Genomic DNA, 19030 nt, shown 5'->3' on the forward strand with positions numbered 1-19030 from the left:
ATGTAACGCTAGTAAATATACAGCCAAAAACTACATTAATCTCTGTCTCAATAACGATAAATTAAAAATAAAAATAAAAAGAGGAGGAGGGAGCAAGTTGTCGCCTGAAGTTTGTTAACGCTGAATACAAATTACGGAAAAGGGTCATATTTACCCCTCTACTTTCAAATAAGGTTCATATATACCCTTCGTTATACTATTAGGTCATATATGCCCCTGCGATTATACTTTCGTTCAACTATACCCTTTATCCGTTAAATGTCTGTTAAAGGACTCAGATTTCAACACTCAAAATAACCCATAATCCCACCCAAACGAAGCTTCAACAATGGAGCAATATCAAAGTTCTTTCTTCAAATCATTTTGAGTGTTTCAATACAATGGAATTCACCTAAGTTGATGATTATCAACACCTAAACACACACGACTCTTCAAAAATCTGATTCTCAACACCTAAACACACACGACTCTTCAAAAATCTGATTCTCAACTTAGTATCGAACATTCAGATTTTTAACGATAAAGCTGTTCAAGAACACCTAAATATTAAATTACATGAAACAACTAGTTGCTCAAAACGTTAAAACAAGAATCTCAGAATCGCTAACTTCGCTTCATGATAAAGCTACAACCTTTTTCATGAAAAAATCGAAAACCTTGAATTTTTTCCTTTCTTTTCTAATCGACCAGACAAAAAGCAAGGAAATCTATTGAGATAATAGTCAAAATACCCCCCAACGTTTGACCAAAATGCCAACTACACACCTAACCTTTGACCTATTACCCCCCGAAATTTTTTTTTTTTCGCATTAAAATGCCCCTTTTTTTGTCAACGTGTATACCAATATGCCAACCCCCAATTATGAAATGGCGCTTGTCCACACGCGCGCCCACGTGTCACATATTTAATTTCGGCCCATTTTTTTGACCTGAACCCGACCCGTAGCCCTAAATTAAATCCCCAATTCTCTTATTCACAAAAACCTACAGCCTATCCCAAATTTCACGATAAACACCATTTTCAACCCCAATCTTTGTTTTCATTTTCTCAATACATATTTTCGTCCGTTCTCGTTGTCGTTCATTGTTGTTCATCTAGGAAAGGTTAGTTTCCTTACATTTTTTTTTTCTTTCAAAAAATGATACTAGGATTTTGTGCATATTGTTTGAAACTGACTATAAAAAACAAATTTTCATAGTTCCCTAATCGTAATCAAGACATTTATTATCATATTGTGTATATTGTTTGATTTTTTTTTTCAAAAAACGATGTAGTCTAGGGTTTTCGCCATCGTGCATATTATTATCATTTTTTTGATTCCGTTTGACATTAAGTTGAATTACTTGGTATTCTTTGTTTTTTTATTTTGTATTTAGGTAGTACATGGTCGATTTTGTATATGTAACCTTAAGATGGTACCATGGAGGTGTGTTATACTTAAATAATGGGGAGCCAATATATGAAGGTGGGGAAGTTACTGATATATTCAATGTCGATGTTGATATGTTGTCTTTTTTGAGTCGAGAGACTTTATTAAAGAATTAGGATACACAACTACTTGCACATTCGCATTAAGCCACCTCATCGTGGCATTTTGGTATACGTCGATGATAGTGATGAGGTTATTTTAAATATGACCGTGGGTTTGAACGATGGTGACACCGTGGAGGTTTTTGTCAAGCACATGGTTGATGGCGCTTGTCGACCCACCTTATTAGAATATGTTAGTCACGAGGACGGTGAGAATCTTGTTCCCTTTAATAAAGGGGTCACGACATAGGGGTCGATGAAAGACGTAGTAATGAAAGGGTTGTCGAGAGCCCTTAAATTGTCCTAATGCACCTTTGTCCTTTTCTACTCAAACTCGTGAAAAACACCTCCTCCTACCTCCTATACACCCGTCACATCGTCGAAACACACCACCCCATTCCTCTTTTACCTCAAATTTTTCTCGTTCCGTAAAAAAAAAACACCTCCTACCTATCCACACGCCGTTGCTCCCGAAGAAACACACACCCCATTCCTCTTTCCTTGTGGGCCGATACTATCTTTAAAATACACAGACCTTCCCTTCTACACCGCCGTTCATGAAGATCTTAAAGATGTAGGTCCGCTGATCCGATTCCTTAGACGAGGGTTTCGATTTCTCAACCGATGATAGTGAACAATCCGTAGATGACATAGAAGGGGAAGGTGAGGATGAATATGCAAGTGACGAGGTGACGAGGTAAGAGAGTCAAGGTCGAAAGGAGGATTGAATTTCGTAGGGAGAAAAAGAAGTGAGAGGGCAAACTCGACAGTCAAGAGGTTCCGCAGGTCGGGGTGTGGATCTAGGATTTGATGAAACTAGAATAGGTAAGGTTAGTGCGAGGGTAGGTTAGGAGGTGATGAACCTTACATTGATAGTTCCGTTGATGATAGCTTTGAAATAGATGAGGATGAGGTTGGGATGATGAAGAGGACATTGAATGTTTGGGTAAACTGCCTAAGAAGACAAAGGTTTACAAAAAGGAAGAATGATAAGAACAAAATCATTCATGACCCCACCGCCAAGAAAGTTGTATGGGTATGGTCTTTAAAAAGATGTTGATGAGTTTAGGAGAGCAGAAGAATAAAATATGCTTTTGTTAGAAAAGTGGTTAAAGTAGAAAAGTGGGTGAATGAGCCTACAAGGGTTAGGGTGAGGTGCAAGGATGGTTGTCCATGGTTATTGTATGCTAGGCTTGATAAAACCACAGATGATTTCCAAATTAAAACTTACATTCCAAAGCATACTTGCCTCCAAACTACAGTAAACTACTTGTGTAATGCCAAGTTTATTGTCGAGACTTATAGAAAGAGAATAACCGAGCAACCAAACATTAAAGTTGTTCATTGCAAGAGCTAATTAAGACAAAGTTTAATCTTCATGTTGGTAAGACCACGCTAGGAAGAGCAAAGAGCAAAAGTCCGAAAGAAATCACGGGAGATCACATTCAGAGTTTGGAAAAATCCTCGACTACGTGGATGAATTGTTAAGGACTAATCCTCGGTTCCACTTGTGTAGTTAAACTTCACGAACCAAATGCCGATAGTAGCCCGTTTTTCGCATTTTTTTTTTTTTTTTATATTTTTTTGATGCTTTGAAGAAAGCATTTCAAAGACCGTAGAAAATGTATTGGTTTAGATGGTTGTTTTAAAGGGTTTGTAGAGGACGACTGTTGGTAGTGTGTGTAAAGATGGTAATAACCAAATGTTGCCTCGGTACGGGTCGTGGTGGAGTATGAAAACAAGAGCACTTGGACTTGGTTTATCGAATTTTGAAGGAAGATTTGGCACTTGGAGATGGGACACATTTAACATTGATAATGATATGCGTAGGTATGTACACTAGAGATTTGTTGCAATTTTTTTCATGAAAAGTCATGTGTTTTCATCTATACTAACTTACTATTTCGTGGACTATTTGTTGCTATTCAAGATCTTTTACCTCGTTGTTGAACACGGAAAGTGTGTGCACATCTTAGCTAACTTTAGCAAAGATCGGAGAGGGCTACAAAGAAGACAAACAGCTTTGGAGAATTGCCAAAAGCACCTTTGAGTCTCAACTAAGGAGAAATATCGAGTTGCATTTAAGTTGCTTGGTCCAACGAAAATGATGGACAAACCGATGTATTACAACATAAATTATTGGTGTAAGGTCTACTTCAACACTAATGTAAAAGTAGATTTCAGTAGATAACAATATGGTCGAGTGTTTTAATGCTTGGATCATGGCTACGCTGTAGGAGTAATGCATATTTACTCTTTGTTGCTCTCGTTTTGACAAACCGTTTGTAGATAACAATACGACCGTTTGTTTATTCGCTTAACCGGTAGGCACAAAACTATAATAACAACTTTGAGGAGATTAGGGTGAAAATGATGGCAAGGATTGGAACATTAAGTGGAGTTTGTAAACACTTGGAAATGTAACTACTCTCAACGTGTACGGGTGTTAGAGGAAAATGCTACACTTTCAATGCAATGTAACATGAGTTTAATGGAGTTCCGGTTTTGAAATTAGGGAAGGACTATATCAACACACCGTGGATATTTCTAAAAAATGTAGGCATGCAAGTGTGGCCTAAAAGGCATCCCATGTGCACATGCTTTAGCCGCAATTCGGTTCAAAAGGTATGATCCACTTGGCTACATTGACCATCGCTATAGCAAAGAGACTTACATAAGAACATATGAGCATGTTCTTCAACCGATCCACAAACATGGAAATGTGTGTACCTGTCGTCTCTACTCGCCGAACAGGTGGCTCCACCGGACATAAAAAACATGCCTGGTAAGCCTCAAAAGACCAGAAGGAAGGAGCGAGGTGAAATTCCAAAGTCTGGGAAGATGCAAGAATCGGAATGGCCATGACTTGAAGAATCGCCATAATAGAGGCCACAACAAGCAGGTGTCCAAAGACTCGGCGGCACACGGACGGAACCAAAGCAAGCTCTAGCGGTGGAAGGGCCAACACATCACAACCACCATCTTCAAGAAAGGTCATGGGGAGACCAAAGAAACCACCAACAAAACTAGTACCGTTGAAAAGAGGCCAAGAGGAAGACAGGAACCGCCCAAGCAAGAGGAAATAACTCGGCAGAAGAACGAAGTTCATGTTTCATGTTCGTCCCCGCAAGAACTAGTGCACAGCCCCATCGCTAAAAGAGGAAGAGGAAGTGGCCTAAGGGCACCATATAAAAGGCCTAGAGTAATGGGAATGGGTGTTTTCCAGGCAGAAAATGGGTTCAAAAGAAAGCTTAATGTGAGTGCCTTAATACGCACAAGTGTTCTTTTATGTGTTGTTTCCATTACTAAGTGTTATTTTATGTGTTGTTTCCATTACTAAGTGTTATTTTATGTGTTGTTTCCATTACTAACTCCTTGGTATAATTTGCGTGAACAGCCTGGTATGTCAAGCAGCAGGATTATGTCAACTAGTAAAGAAAAGGTGACCGGATCGAAGCACATCGGCGACATTGGCCATGCCAAGTGCAAATAGTGTTCAAATGGAGAGGCAACGAAGCAATCACAACCAGAAACTACAAGAGATACAGGAGAAAATGGCAAAAGGTAGAGGTAATCGACAAACCCAAGCCAAGAAAGCACTCGTTCACAGGATCCAATGTACCATGGAAAATATAATTATGATGAAAATGTCCCTCAGCTTCTTAAATGTACACATTTATGGATTGACATTTTAGTATTTTGTCTTGTTCGTTTAATCAAAACAACATATTAGTATTTTGTCTTGTTCGTTTAATCAAAACAACATTTTAGTATTTTGTCTTGTTCGTTTAATCAAAACAACACTATCGGTAGTAAATGTTTAACGTGTTCCAATTCCATTTCAACTTGACATAGTCGCGTTAAACGTGTACAAATTCAAGAAAGGGCATGAATTTAATATGGTCAACAAAGACGATTAAAGGCACTAAATACGACATGGTCAAGGACCATTAAATGACACTAAATCCCACATGGTCAAGGACCATTAAATGGCCTAATAATTCGGTTGAAACCATCTATATAACACAACATACACACACACACACCATATCACACATTCACCACACTAAACTACAACAACAACATCAACGTGCAACCAGTAGCAAGCACAACAAACACAACAACTAGTGCACCAGCAGCAGAGCACAACAAACACAACAACATATAACATCTACATCATACCAAAAGAAGATGCTAGCTTTCTTTGTGAAAAAGTTAACCGCCTTACGTGCAAAAACCGATGATTTTGTAAGTTTTTTTATATTTGTTATTATTATTTGATTTACGTGAAAACCGACGATGTAAACTTTCTTTTTGTTTATTGAAGATACTTCCACATGAACATCATGACATTTTTCCAACGACAACAACGCATGCCGTGTTAAAGTATCAAGATGACACCGTTCACAAGATGACGTTCGTAATTGGGAAAAAAGCTCGTTTATGCCAAAGGGTGGAAGGCATTTATAGATTCAAAAGGTTTGAAAGAGGGAGACACACTAGAGATTTGGGTGTGTAAATGTGAGTGTGGAGATGGCATAGGATTTCATGTATTTAAAAAAGAGATAGAGATCATAAATATTGATTAGTAGATCTCTATTATTCAATTGTCTATGTTTAACATGTCCATGTATGCTACTATTTTGATTAAGACAATGATTAATGTTATGTGGATGTGATTTTGATTTTAATTTTAATTTCGGATAAATACTTCAAAACACCTTAACATCAAACTTCTTCATTCATACATGATAAAATAGATGTATATGTTAGAAAATTTTCCATAACAAAAGGCAAACAAAACATAACATAGCCGAGACACTACCACCACTACCACTATCTATGGCAATTTGATTTTTCCATTGTTTGAATTGCCACTACGGAATACAAAACTTATGAACACAACAACAACACAAACAACAAAACAAAAAATGAAATTCCTATGGAACCTACCCCCTTTAGTCTTCCTTGTGTCTTCTTTTTTTTGGTCCATCAACCTCGACCAAACCCATGTCAACACTAACCGAATTATTATCGTTAATAGTGATCTCATCCAATTCCATCTTCAAACTCCGATATTCGCACCAATTCCTTCTCTAAATCTCTAATTTTGTTAACCAATTTTGGGAGGATAAATTTTGATCTTGGATCAACTTCATCTCTCGTCCTCCAACGAAAAAACTTGCATTTTTGAGCCGAAAAATAGCAAAACAGCATAATTTTACAAATTTAATTTTTCAATAAATCAAAAAATGGGAGCAAGACCATACACCATAATAGGGACAAGACCAAGATCTTCTTCCGTGGTTGTTTTTAGACCAAGAAGTTTGCATTTGCAACAAATTCCGTGTTGACATTGGACCGCGGTTCTAAGCATAGGATCACTCTCATCCATACACAATCGACCAAGGTCAATTTTTTCCATAACAAACCCTAAGAAATGAAAAATGACTAAATATGAGCAAGAATCACTCAAGAAATTTAAAACAATAAATTTCACATGAACGAAAATTTAAAGAGAAATAAATGAGAAATAAACCCTAGCTAACAAACCTCTTTCCAACGATTGGAGCGATTAAGGTGTTGATTTTTAGAGGTATAACGATTGGAGTGGTTGAAGTTATGGAAATTTTTGCTTTTTAGACAAAAAAATGGAGATGGGTATTAAATGGGTGAAGAAGAAGATGAAGTAGCTTAGTTTGGGTGTAAAAATGGATGAGTTCAAATTAATCTACATGGCATCTACGCCGGCCTGCTGGCGCCAAAACACGTCACATGCTCTTTTAAAGGCTATAACGCGCCACCGAGCGGTGTATTCACGCTCTTGTCCACACGCAAACAAAAAGGGCATTTTAATACCAAAAAAAAAAATTTCGGGGGGGGTAATAGGTCCAACGCAGCGTTAGGTGTGTAGTTGGCATTTTGGTCAAACGTTGGGGGGTATTTTGACTATTATCTCGAAATCTATTCCCAAAGCACTTCCTTAAAAACAAATAACAAGAGAGAATAGAGTAGAGTGCTTGATCGAGTAGCTGAAGTGGCCAGACTTATAACAAATGGACAGCAGAGTGTTGTCTCCTTCAGTTCCATTTGACATACCTATCTTCAAATTCAACCGGAATCCAAAGAGAATGTGCGAAATTGCAGCTTGGGTCGGGTTATAGGTTTTTTGGGCTGTTGGCCGGGGCAAAAATGATCTGGGTTTTTAAAATTAATCTCAGCCCTCCACATGTCTATTTTAAGATTGGGACCCGGACATTTAACGGATAAGGAATATATTTGAACCAAAGTATAATGGTAGGGGTATATATGACCCAATAGTATAACGAAGGGTATATATGACCCTTATTTGAAAGTAGAGGGGTAAATATGACCCTTTTCCGTACAAATTAAATACTCCTAAAAGAAACAGGTAAAAACGGCTATCGCGTGCAATGTTCACCCGTTTCGAGGCCACGCAGAATTTACCGCTATCTTATGCAATTATTATCACCTCTGTAATTAACTAATCTTCTGCAGACAATCATTTTAAGATCGAAAGTACTTTTGTTAAACGAATTATTACATAATCAATCAAAATCGTACTTGAGAGCGATGCACGCTCTTGTGTAATTGTGGGAAAGAAAAAAGGGAGGGATAAACAGATAAAATAAAAGAAACAAAAAAATTCCAAGTGATAAAGTGAGACAGAGGAAAAGGGGTAACAGATTAAAGATTCTAGTGAGAAACAATGGCTACACTCTGTACGTTGATTCTTCCCAAAGTTCCTCAATCCAGAGGAACAACAACAACAACTCGTGCTGTCCTAACGAGGGATTACAAAATGAAGGTTCCTTATGAACTGAAGCAGGGACAATCTCGTCTTTTTCACAAGCTTCCCTCTGGTCTAAACATGGAAGTTCTCTTCCAAAAAGGACTACAATGCAGTGACCCAGATGATGAATTTACTAAGAACCCACCATTAGTATTTGTTCATGGAAGCTTTCATGCAGCTTGGTGTTGGGCTGAACACTGGCTGCCTTTCTTTTCCCAAAACGGATATGATTGTTACGCCCTCAGCTTGCTGGGCCAGGTACTCTATGTTAAATCTTGATACTTGAGTCTCATGGTACTTGAGCTATTCATAATTTCTTTTTCTTTTTTTTTGGTTTCCCACCTATTGTCCGGTACCCGCATTGGAGCCCGACTATATCCGGATTCGCTCCGCGTAAGGCCCTATTCAAGGGGAAGCGCTTCCTGGCCCCTGCCAAGGATTTTTCCATATCCAGGGCTTTCGAGACTTCTGGTTAAGGGAGGAGCAATGGCGGTAGCTATTGATAATTTCTAGAATGTGTGACTTGAATTTCTAAATTAAGACAAAGGGAATCAAAGAAAGGTCTCAAAACTTTAAATTTGATATTTTTCGCTCAAGAAAGATAAGATTTTCATTTATTTTTTTTGGCCAGCACTAGGTCTGTTAGAGAATAGTTTCATCATGTGAAAGCCAGAATATGGTGAATATTATATCTTAAACTTTCTTTTTAGACTGTAGGTTTAACCAAGAGGCTTAATTTATTTTTGATATAAGGTTTAATTCGATACTGATGATCAATTAGTTGACTCTACCAATTTGTGATTCTGATTTATTGATCCAAATAATGTTTATCTTAGAAAAAACATTCTGACAAGTTTGAAAGAAGTTTAATCTCAGTAAAAGATAAGGGAAAGGCTATATTTGATTCAACCAGTTCATAACTGCCTATATAAATTCTTGCTGGCTTTAAAGTACTTTGGAGCTATGATTTAAATAGATCCCACTAGTTATTTGGCAATGATATTTCATTATTATCGAATGGTGAAATGGCTATGGAACCGTATCAAAGTAGCAGATATACTTTAATTCTTCTGAAATTATTCAAAAGTTAAATATATTTCTACCTTTATGACATCGCCAGGGAGAAAGCGATTCACCTGCTGCCGCAGCTGCTGGTACTGTCCAGGTATTTTACATTCTCTTAGTTTAGAGATTCTAGTTGAGTGTTAATTGGACGGTAGGAAATTACTAGATTAATGACCTTGAGCTGAACTGACATTCATAATGATGTTTCTCTGAATGCATCAGTGCCTTCTAATTTTGTGGTTTGGTGCTTTCAGTAGACACATGCAGGAGATATTGCTGACTTCATCCACAAAGAGATCAAGTTGCCACCAGTCTTGCTTGGACATTCATTTGGTGGGCTTATTGTTCAGTATTACATTGCAAATATTAGAAGTGAAGCAGTAAAAGTATTCATGTTTTCTTTATTGTTTTCTAAATTGAGGCATACTACATTTATACGATTACCTGTTAGCTCACAGATCTGTTATACACTCTAGTTCTTCAAAAGGAACAAGGTCCACGCAGGATCTTAAGAATGGGGGGCTGGTTTTAATAGAGGTCTTTGTTTACTTTGGAGGTGTGGTTTGAGACATTTGGTTGTTAGGCCTTGTTTGGTCAAAGTGAACTACTTCTTACTCAAAATGTTATTTGTCTTTAGCAAACTCTTAAGTTTTGCAAAAATAAGATGAAATCAGGACCAGTCTGGATACCCCGATCCATATACGGATCCCGCACTTTCTTAACCTAGCTGATTAAAAAAAAGAACCAGAGCTGGTGCTATTTATATCTTTTAATCAGGAGATTGGTTTAGTGCAATCCAGGTAATCCCTCTATGGAAATTCGTTTGAGTTGTAATTTAAGACTGAATGACGTCATACTAAATTCAGATCATAAAAGATTTGCCGAACCACATAAAGTTGAATGGCTTCAAGTTTGTCGTATGAATTTCACTTCTTCAGGAAAGCATGATGTTAGGTAATGCAGTCCATTAGTCCATTCTGTAAGCAGCAATTGGTCCTATGTTGAGTGGAAAGGTTACAGAGGATTCATAAAGTCGGCCCAACTAGCTTGCTGTTGAGGCGTAGTATATTAGTAGAGCGGCACTCATTGTATTAAGTCATCATATATCTTTTAGCTTTATGGTTTGCTCTCGTTAGACATTGGGCTGCACAGCTCTGTGTTGTGCTGCCACCTTCTTGGTGCCCACATAATTAAAAAAAAAAAAGGGCAGCCCGGTGCACTAAGCTCCCGCTATGCGCGGGGTCCGGGGAAGGGCCGGACCACAAGGGCCTATTGTACGCAGCCTTACCCTGCATTTCTGCAAGAGACTGCTTCTGCGGTTTGAACCCGTAACCTCCTGGTCACATGGCAACAACTTTACCAATTACGCCAAGGCTCCCCACATAAATTTACCTCATTATACTTACCTATGGAAAAAGGGGTAGAATTTATGGGTTCGTTAATGTGTGACATTGTAGGCCTAGGTTTCTGGGCAATGAAATATCATTTTAGGTGCTTACTCAACTTGTATCATAAAGCACACTGACCGTTTAAACTGTTTCTCGGACATCTCATATAAATGAGAGCAAATCCAGTTATTCCTTAAAGTGGTTATTTTTCGTCTAATAGACTTTTTTCTCTTTTTGGTGCTACATGATCTGATTCAGAAACGAAAAGCTTATTCCCCAGTCTTGCTGGAGCTGTGCTTGTTTGCTCAGTACCCCCTTCGGGTAATAGGTGACTTCCTGTACTGTATAAAACTTGTTTGCTATACGAATTTTTTTTCACAAACCCAATGACTTGTTTCCCTTTTATTTTATTCAGTGGTTTAGTTTGGCGATATCTCTTCTCAAAGCCTATTGCTGCTTTCAAGGTTTGTCTATTTAGTTTAAAGAAACACTTGACACACTTATCTCAACTATGAATTATCAAGGTAATTGCCTTTGATTTACAAAGGCATACAAATGCATGTTTGAAGCCATTTGGCTCTTTCTTGTTACCTGCTTTTAATTTTCTCTCTATACTATCAATGGTAAAATCAGGATGTGGATATGTCCTCATTAAGTACACAAATTGTCTGCATTCTTCTTCTTTCTTATTTTTTTTTTTTGGTTGTTAATGTCTGCATTCTTGTGATTTTCAAATTGGGGAATGTTATATTTCGAGCAGGTAACTTGGAGCCTGGCAGCCAAAGCTTTTCAAACATCTTTACCTCTTTGTAAAGAAACTTTTTTCTCAGCAGCAATGGAGGGTCAGCTGGTTATGCGGTCAGTCAATGAGAACTTAGATGATTATTACATTATTAATTTGGATATCAAATAAAAGAAGAAAATGAGTTACAGTAGGAGAAACCATTTTGTATAAAAACACATTTCTATGTTTGCCTGACAGTTTGTTGAGAATTTTGAAGATGTCTATGTGTACTATTGGACAATCAAAGATGACCAAAAGAAGCTAGCTTTTGAACATGCTACCCATTTGAGTTATTCCTGCCACTCTACAAAATATCTCTAGCTTAAACTAAATCTTTTCCTGGTCGAATTGTAAAGCCCTGGTAACTGATAAATATACTATTCTAATGTCAGCTTGAGGATTCCTCCTTTCAACAATCCATTGATGGGAATTTCCTGAGTTAATAATAGTCATTGACTTTGATGTGAACGTTTGTTCTATGGAGTTCGTAGGTTAAGTTAGTATGCTTGTTGATGTGAACGTTTGTTCTATGGAGTTCGTAGGTTAAGTCAGTATGCTTGTTTGAATATCAATCTTGATAGTTTAGTTTTATATTAAACAGCATAAGTGATCTCCCTATGCATCTTGTTCCAAGCATTATGTGTTGGAATAATACCTTGATTAAATCAAATATGTATACAACATCATTTTATGGCAACATTTGCCTTTTCTTTTCTCCTTTTTAGTTACCAACAGCTAATGACTGAAAGCTCAAGGATGCCATTGTTTGATCTAAGAAAGCTCAATGCGTCTCTTCCTGTCCCTCAACTCGAGGATCCTGCATTTAAAGTACTCGTAGTGGGTGCAAAGGATGATTTCATTGTGGTAAGTTTTTGGACAATTATGGGAAGTATTTGTTAAGAAATGCATTGAATTTTGAGGCATTTTAAAAACTTTCTGTGAGAGCTAAATAGTCCTGGTGTTCCCGGAAGTAACATATGAATGTGATTCTCTCAGGACGTGGAAGGACTCAATGAAACAGGAAAATTCTATGGCGTCCCGACAGTCTGTATTGAAGGGGTTGCTCATGATATGATGATAGATTGCTCATGGACAAAGGGTGCACAATCGATCCTGTCGTGGTTAAACGGCTTAAATAAAGCTGGGACACAAATATGAAGGAAAATTTCCTCCATGTTAGTGTCCGAATATTGTTGACTAGTTGAGAACCACTGTTTTGGCCTTCAATGAAGACATGGAAAATTGAGAGGTCTAGAATAGGATTGAATTTGTAATTTATATCGCTTTTGGAGATCTATTGGATATAGATGCATCTAGAAACCAAGAAAACACAAACAGTAAGGTTCAGACGTTCAGTACCATGAAATTTTTTGTTAGAATATGATGGAAACCAGCAACTTCTTGATTTTTTATTTTGCTCTGATATTCATCAGCTGTTAAATCGCGTATATCCTTTACGTCATATAAGGTTTGGTTCCAAAATGGCCCATCATGAAAAAGAGACGCTGACATGGCTTGGGAATTCCATTTACTGTTTTCTTTTGAGCTTTCACTTCAATGAAAATATTGCCATTCCCTACGAGCGAGTGTGATTCAACTGCGGTGCAACTATTGTTCTGTATCCAGAAGAAATGAATGAAAGTGCCAAAAAGAGGAGTGGGGGCAGAGTCCAACAGACAATCGCATCAATAACATCAAAAATATATCAGCAAAGATTTTTGCACAACCAAAGATTAAGATTAAATCGACTGTCAGAAATACTAGGGAATTTGGCAACTACCAAGTCGTTACTAACCCCCTAGTCCCAGTTTACATACTTTGAGTACAATTCTTTTTCGTGTGTTTGCACTTATTCTCATCCTTACTATTCCACCCTCTCAATAAAGTTATTTACTTACAAAACTACATTAACTGAAGCGGCTATATACCTGCACATGCTAATAATACAGCTGGAACAGCCATTGTAACATGGAAACACAGTTTTATTAGCAAGCATAAGGGCTGGGGCTACAACTATCATTCTTTGAAAAATCTACTGTTTACTCCTGCTCTATAGAAGTGCAAACCAGAGGAGGTTGCAATGGTAATACTGGTATTTGCAGGTGCAAATAGGACATCACCTTCACCAACAATCTCTTCCGCCGATGTGGTCATTGTTCCCTCTCCTCCCATGACCACAAACATGGACGGACCAGGAGCAGATGGGAAGGCAACAGTTGAATGTGCGGGAAGAATGCAACGATCCACCTCAAATTCATCAAAAGGAGGGAGGTATCTCACTGTGTACGGATTTATTGTCGTACCGTGCAGAATTTCAGGGTTACCCTGTAACAGAAAACACCGATTCAGATCATTTCCAGGTGTTGTTATTTAGGAACTTCTTTTGTCTCAATCAAATTATCAAAGAGACAAATGATATTCACCTCTAAATGAATTTTTGTCTCAACTATATCACAAAGGTTAATAAAACGTGGAGAATGAAAGATTGCCTTCAATATTGACTCTGATGGTACCTGTCTATACGTGAGCATTGAACAGAGAGTTCTAACATCCCGGTGTTTGGGGGTTAGGCCAGCGCGTACCACATTGTCCGAGGTCGCCATGCATTCAATACACTCACCATAGACATATGCATGGGGTTCATTTGCCCCTAAATATAAAGCTTCACCCGGTTTGAGCTTCACATAATTAAACAAGAATGCAGCTAAAACACCAACATCAGCTGGATACTGCTTATCAAGTCTTAGGACCAGTTGTTCTTTGTCAGTCAGTTCCCTTGCCTAAAACATCAAAGTATCAGCAACTTCATTAAAAAAAAATTTAAAAAAAAAAAAAAAATTGAAACTAGCAGCTTCATAAAAAATGACAACGGACTACATGAGACCAAATTCAAACGGAAGGCGGATTTATTCTATTTCCCATGGTTGAGGGGCAAATCGGAGCCGGTCCACTAACTGTAAGGACATATTTTAGACCATATTCAAACGGGTGGCAAATTTATTCTATTTTCCATAGTTGAGGGGCACTTTTGGCCCTTTGCCCTAGATTTAATAAAGGAACGGGAGAAGTGCCGTACCTAAGGATATGGCCTAACAATCAATGAAATGGGTGAAAGACATTAGAGTCCAGAGTTCAAATCCTAGCGAGACAAGAACCGGTGCATAATTTCTTCCCATATGTCAGCGTCGGGAAAGTTGTATGGCACTTATGCTGATGGGAGATAGCGAGTACCCGTTGGCATAGTCGAGGTGCACAACCTATAGCTCAGTCACCTGGTGAGCCATTAATTCTTTATTCAACCTCCATTCTTTGTAGCTAATCTTTTCATTTCTCTTCCTACCTGTTCAGTTAATAAGAAATAGATCTATCCCACATTTAACTTTTCAAAAGCACCATTTGAGATGCAGATGTTCTCAATTACATACTACTTGATAGCCTACTTTTCTCAAGGATCATCTAAGCATATAAGTGTCATAAGAGAAAATAAGCATGAGATTCTTTTTTGGGGATAAAAACCAAAACTATGTTTAACTCTGTGGATAGGTAAGTTATCCTAAAAATAGAAGAATTTAGTTTTAGACAACTTGCTCTATCATGGAGCAATTAAGTTTTACCTTATTTTTAATGTTTAGACGACTAATCAGCTTAGCAAGCACTTCCGTGATCACATCCTTGCTAGCTAACATCATCTCCGTGAATAAATTTCTGAGCACTAACTTAACTTTCTCCTCTTCGTCATCCTCGTTCAAGTCCAATACTCGCTCCGCAAGCGCATCACCAACCACTTCAACAATCTCAGGTACAGTCTGAACAATCACTTTAAGCTCCTGGAAAAAAGTTAGCAAATTCAGCACCAACGTTTTTTATATCTAATTTTTTTTTTTTCAAACGCACCATCATCTCAAGCAAAAAACTAGGTTTTGCTTGTTAAAGAATAAGCCACATGATGCAGCATTAATACACCAGTGGCCAGCACCCACTTCTAGATCTTTATAGACTTGCTCCCACCAAAATTTGAAGTACAGATAATTTAACAGGAAGAGAATAATGAAACATATACATGTTACTTTTATACACATGTTCTAACTAGAGCAACCAGTAATTAGTCTTTTACTTTTATACACATGTTCTAACTAGAGCAACCAGTAATTAGTCTTTTAATTATGGAAGACAAAGAAGCTAATTAGGACCTTGACCTTTTTTTCATTACTTTATTCCAGTAGTTGGGAAAAAAGGTTCAGTTAATTATTAATCAAACCGGAAAGGCAAACAAAACAAACTTTCAATAATTTTTAATTAAGTGAGACAGCCCTACAGTCAGCTTAGAGTCCCCACCATGCTCTTAGAATGAATATTTTCCCAATAAGCTGGAGCCTGATAAATAATCAGATTCAAACATGAGGAGCTAGTCTCAGCCAAGTAATCAATAATGACTAAATATATCCAGTAAATCAAGTTACTTAACATTATTTGAATTTTTTTGCAGGGGATTGAATTTTTGATGCTTCTGATATATGCGCCCCCCCCCCCCCCCCCCCAAAAAAAAAAAAAACTAACACAAACAAGTACCTCAAGACTTGTGAAGCCACACAAGGCCTCAAATTCGGTCAAAGCCAAAGCCATCTCAGGTTTATGATTGTCATCCTTGTAAACGAGTGGCTGCTCCTTATGCAGAAGAATTGCCAGATCCTTGTCCGGATGCGCTTGTATAGACAAAGCTTTTGCAACAGAGAGTACCTATAACACAAAGCCTTCAATTGATCAATAACAGAAACATAAAAAGAAAAAAAAAACGGTTTTCCATCTAGTCAAATATCAAAAATCATAATTTGCCGACAACCCAATAGTTGTTTTACATAACTGCATAATAAAAGTCAAAACTTTGAGCAAATTAACCCCCTTCAAGAGAACATCAAGAATCATAATTTGCCGACAACCCAGTAGTTATCTGGCATTACTGTATTGACATCAAAATAAAAATCAAAACTTTGAGCAAATTAAAAGCAACGCACCTTGAAGAGAAATGGAAGTTGGGTACCCCACTTGGTAAGAACAGTATCACCAAGAACACTAGGGTTCTTTTCAATCCAATCTTTCAAAGTACACTTGTCTTTAATTCCACCACCATTAGAGTATCCATTATTCTCAGTTGTTCTTCCTTTTTCTTCCACAACGTATGACGGGCCAGAATCGTGAGTACCCATCCAAAACTCAGCGTAAGGCTGGTTTTCATCAATTTTGGCACCAGAATTGAGTTTATATAGTCGTGCAACACAAGATTCCTTTGCGGGACGGCCCCAATCGTAGTTCTTGACAGAACCGGTTAACCTGACTAACCCCTTAAAACTCTCTTCCATTGTTGTTGGCACAGGCTCAGCCTCCATGGAAAGAGAGAGAGAGAAGTAGAAGTATATAAAGAAAAGAGGAAGTTGAAGTTGAAGAAGAAGGAAAGAATGTATGGAATTGAATGTTGATTCTACTTTCCATTCGAGGGGTTGGTTTTTGAAGGGAAAGAGTTGTGGGGAGGAGGGAAAGTTGGGGTTGGACTAGGATTGGACAAAAATAGTGACGACGCTAGTGAGTAAATGAGTTGGGATTATTATCGTAGAATTGGGTCAGTCTTCTTGTGTACTGTTTGTTTATAAGGAGTAGAATCCAGAAAAAGAGAAATTTCGATTGCTGAAGGGTCACGAGCGGTGGGGTCGTCGCATGTGGTCAGCAGCAGGTGATGCCCTTTCGTTTTTTTATTTCTTTTCTTGGGTCCGGGTCCAAATACTCAGCAACCCTTACACGCGCTGCCCGATTTCGTTTGACATTCTGCAGAGGAAAGGAATAACAATTTATTCCTACCATTTTTCCTATAGAAAATCTAGTAACAAGAAGATTTAATCGGAAATATCGATAAATTCCTGCGGAGTCTACAATAAAAAAATGCAATTAAAAAAAAAATTAACTGCTCCAATTTCATCTCTATCAAATTTAAATATCAGAATAGCGGATATAATCATTGACTAATTTTGTACTACTATTTTTTTTTGGGCAATTCTGCTTTTGGCGTTGTCTTTAAATTTTGCGCCTCATATTTATAGTTTTTAAATTTTGCCTCTTATATTTGTAGTCTTTAAATTTTATCCTTCGTTTGGATACTTGAAGTTCTAGGTTCGAATCCCGCTCAGGCATAAAATAAAATAAAATATTCGCAAGGCAGGGCTGGGGGGAGTGTATGCCAGATCCGGCATAAAGTCCTTAAGTAAAAACTAAAGTTATGCCGGAGGGGGCATAACTTTTCCTCAAAGCATAGTTTAGTTATGTCTTATGGGGCAAAACTTTTCCTTAAGAAACTATGCTTTATGGGACAAACTTTTAATTAAGGCATAACTAAAAGTATGCCCCATAAGGCAGAACTTTTCCTTAAGGCATAGACTTTGTCTTGTAAGGTAAACTTTTAGTTATGCTAAGAAAAAGTTTTTCATATACTTTTAGTTATATCTTATATGACACTTTTAGTTAAGGCATAACTAAAAAAATACGTCTATGCTTAACTTTTCCTGCGTAACTAAAAGTTTACCTTGAAAAGTAAAAAATAAATAAAAAATATATGCCTCAAGACAAAGTCCGCCCTCCGCATAATCTCTTTAGTTTTTCCCTGGGGATTATCGGATCCGCATACACCGAGCGGGGGTTCGAACCGTAACCCCGTATCCAAAAGAAGCAAGAAACTTAAAGACTACAAATATGAAGAAAATTTAAAGACCACCCCAAAAGAAGGGCAATCCGTGCAAAAAAATGATTTTTTTTCCTCCCCAGTGTTCGGAATCCGCACAATAGGGCTCATTTTTTAGATAAGCACTCTCTATTAAGGCTTTTTTCATAACAAGTATCGAACTCGAGACTTCTGGTCAAGGGAGGAACAGTCTCATCCACTGCACCACATCCTTTGGCATACTTATTATTCATGCGAAAGTTGATTTTTTAATACTGTACTTTATGTTACCATCCGTTCCAAAATAATTATCAAATTTTTTTATTTCAATTTGACTAATTGTCGAATCTAAATTAAAATAGATTAATTAATATTTTTTAAATTAAAATTTAGATAATAAAAAACTATTGGTATAATTATTTTCCTATCATATAATAAAAAACCACATTCTAAATTATAAGTCAAAATTCATATAATTTAACCCTCGTAAAATTAAGCGGGACAAGTATTTAGGACGGAGGGGGTATTATAAATAAATTTACTTTTACTGTATAATTAATGAAGCGATTAAAGTATTAAACTATGAATACTAAAAACAAAACTTTACATTATCAGCAATTTATGAAAAGTTAAATAATGGAGGTTAACCTTTGTATTATCACTACTATATATTAGTGTTTTCAGAGGTGTTTCGGGGCGAGTTCCCAGGCGATTTCCTGAGCGGGGCATATCAAAAACGTGTTGG

At 37.4% G+C, this 19030-nt stretch overlaps 2 protein-coding genes across 2 annotated transcripts; one reads left to right on the forward strand and one right to left on the reverse strand.

The window, feature by feature from the left end:
* Positions 1 to 8055: 8055 nt before the first annotated feature.
* Positions 8056 to 12921, forward strand: LOC132046646 (uncharacterized). Its single transcript, XM_059437343.1, has 8 exons — positions 8056 to 8603; positions 9466 to 9510; positions 9668 to 9797; positions 11045 to 11126; positions 11214 to 11262; positions 11559 to 11656; positions 12308 to 12446; positions 12579 to 12921. The coding sequence occupies exons 1-8, from the start codon at positions 8262 to 8264 to the stop codon at positions 12738 to 12740; spliced, it is 1047 nt and encodes a 348-aa protein (XP_059293326.1). The 5' UTR covers positions 8056 to 8261; the 3' UTR covers positions 12741 to 12921.
* A 531-nt stretch (positions 12922 to 13452) lies between these two features.
* Positions 13453 to 17259, reverse strand: LOC132046647 (mannose-6-phosphate isomerase 1-like). Its single transcript, XM_059437344.1, has 5 exons — positions 16595 to 17259; positions 16152 to 16319; positions 15197 to 15409; positions 14096 to 14362; positions 13453 to 13907 (listed from the first exon to the last, which is right to left on the reverse strand). The coding sequence occupies exons 1-5, from the start codon at positions 16964 to 16966 to the stop codon at positions 13599 to 13601; spliced, it is 1329 nt and encodes a 442-aa protein (XP_059293327.1). The 5' UTR covers positions 16967 to 17259; the 3' UTR covers positions 13453 to 13598.
* Between the last annotated feature and the right edge of the window lie 1771 nt (positions 17260 to 19030).

The sequence above is a fragment of the Lycium ferocissimum genome, chromosome 2 (assembly GCF_029784015.1).
Source record: "Lycium ferocissimum isolate CSIRO_LF1 chromosome 2, AGI_CSIRO_Lferr_CH_V1, whole genome shotgun sequence".
In the NCBI taxonomy this organism is placed as follows: Eukaryota; Viridiplantae; Streptophyta; class Magnoliopsida; order Solanales; family Solanaceae; genus Lycium; species Lycium ferocissimum.

Excerpts from the sequence above, each read along its gene's own strand:
- LOC132046647 (XM_059437344.1), bottom strand. The coding sequence starts at position 16,966 with ATGGAGGCTGAGCCTGTGCCAACAACAATGGAAGAGAGTTTTAAGGGG. Across the intron at positions 14,363-15,196 it reads GTCTAAACATTAAAAATAAG|GCAAGGGAACTGACTGACAA; the intron begins GTAAAACTTAAT and ends TTGATGTTTTAG. Across the intron at positions 13,908-14,095 it reads CAATGCTCACGTATAGACAG|GGTAACCCTGAAATTCTGCA; the intron begins GTACCATCAGAG and ends TTTCTGTTACAG.
- LOC132046646 (XM_059437343.1), top strand. The coding sequence starts at position 8,262 with ATGGCTACACTCTGTACGTTGATTCTTCCCAAAGTTCCTCAATCCAGA. Across the intron at positions 9,798-11,044 it reads TAGAAGTGAAGCAGTAAAAG|GATCTGATTCAGAAACGAAA; the intron begins TATTCATGTTTT and ends TTGGTGCTACAT. Across the intron at positions 11,127-11,213 it reads GTACCCCCTTCGGGTAATAG|TGGTTTAGTTTGGCGATATC; the intron begins GTGACTTCCTGT and ends TATTTTATTCAG.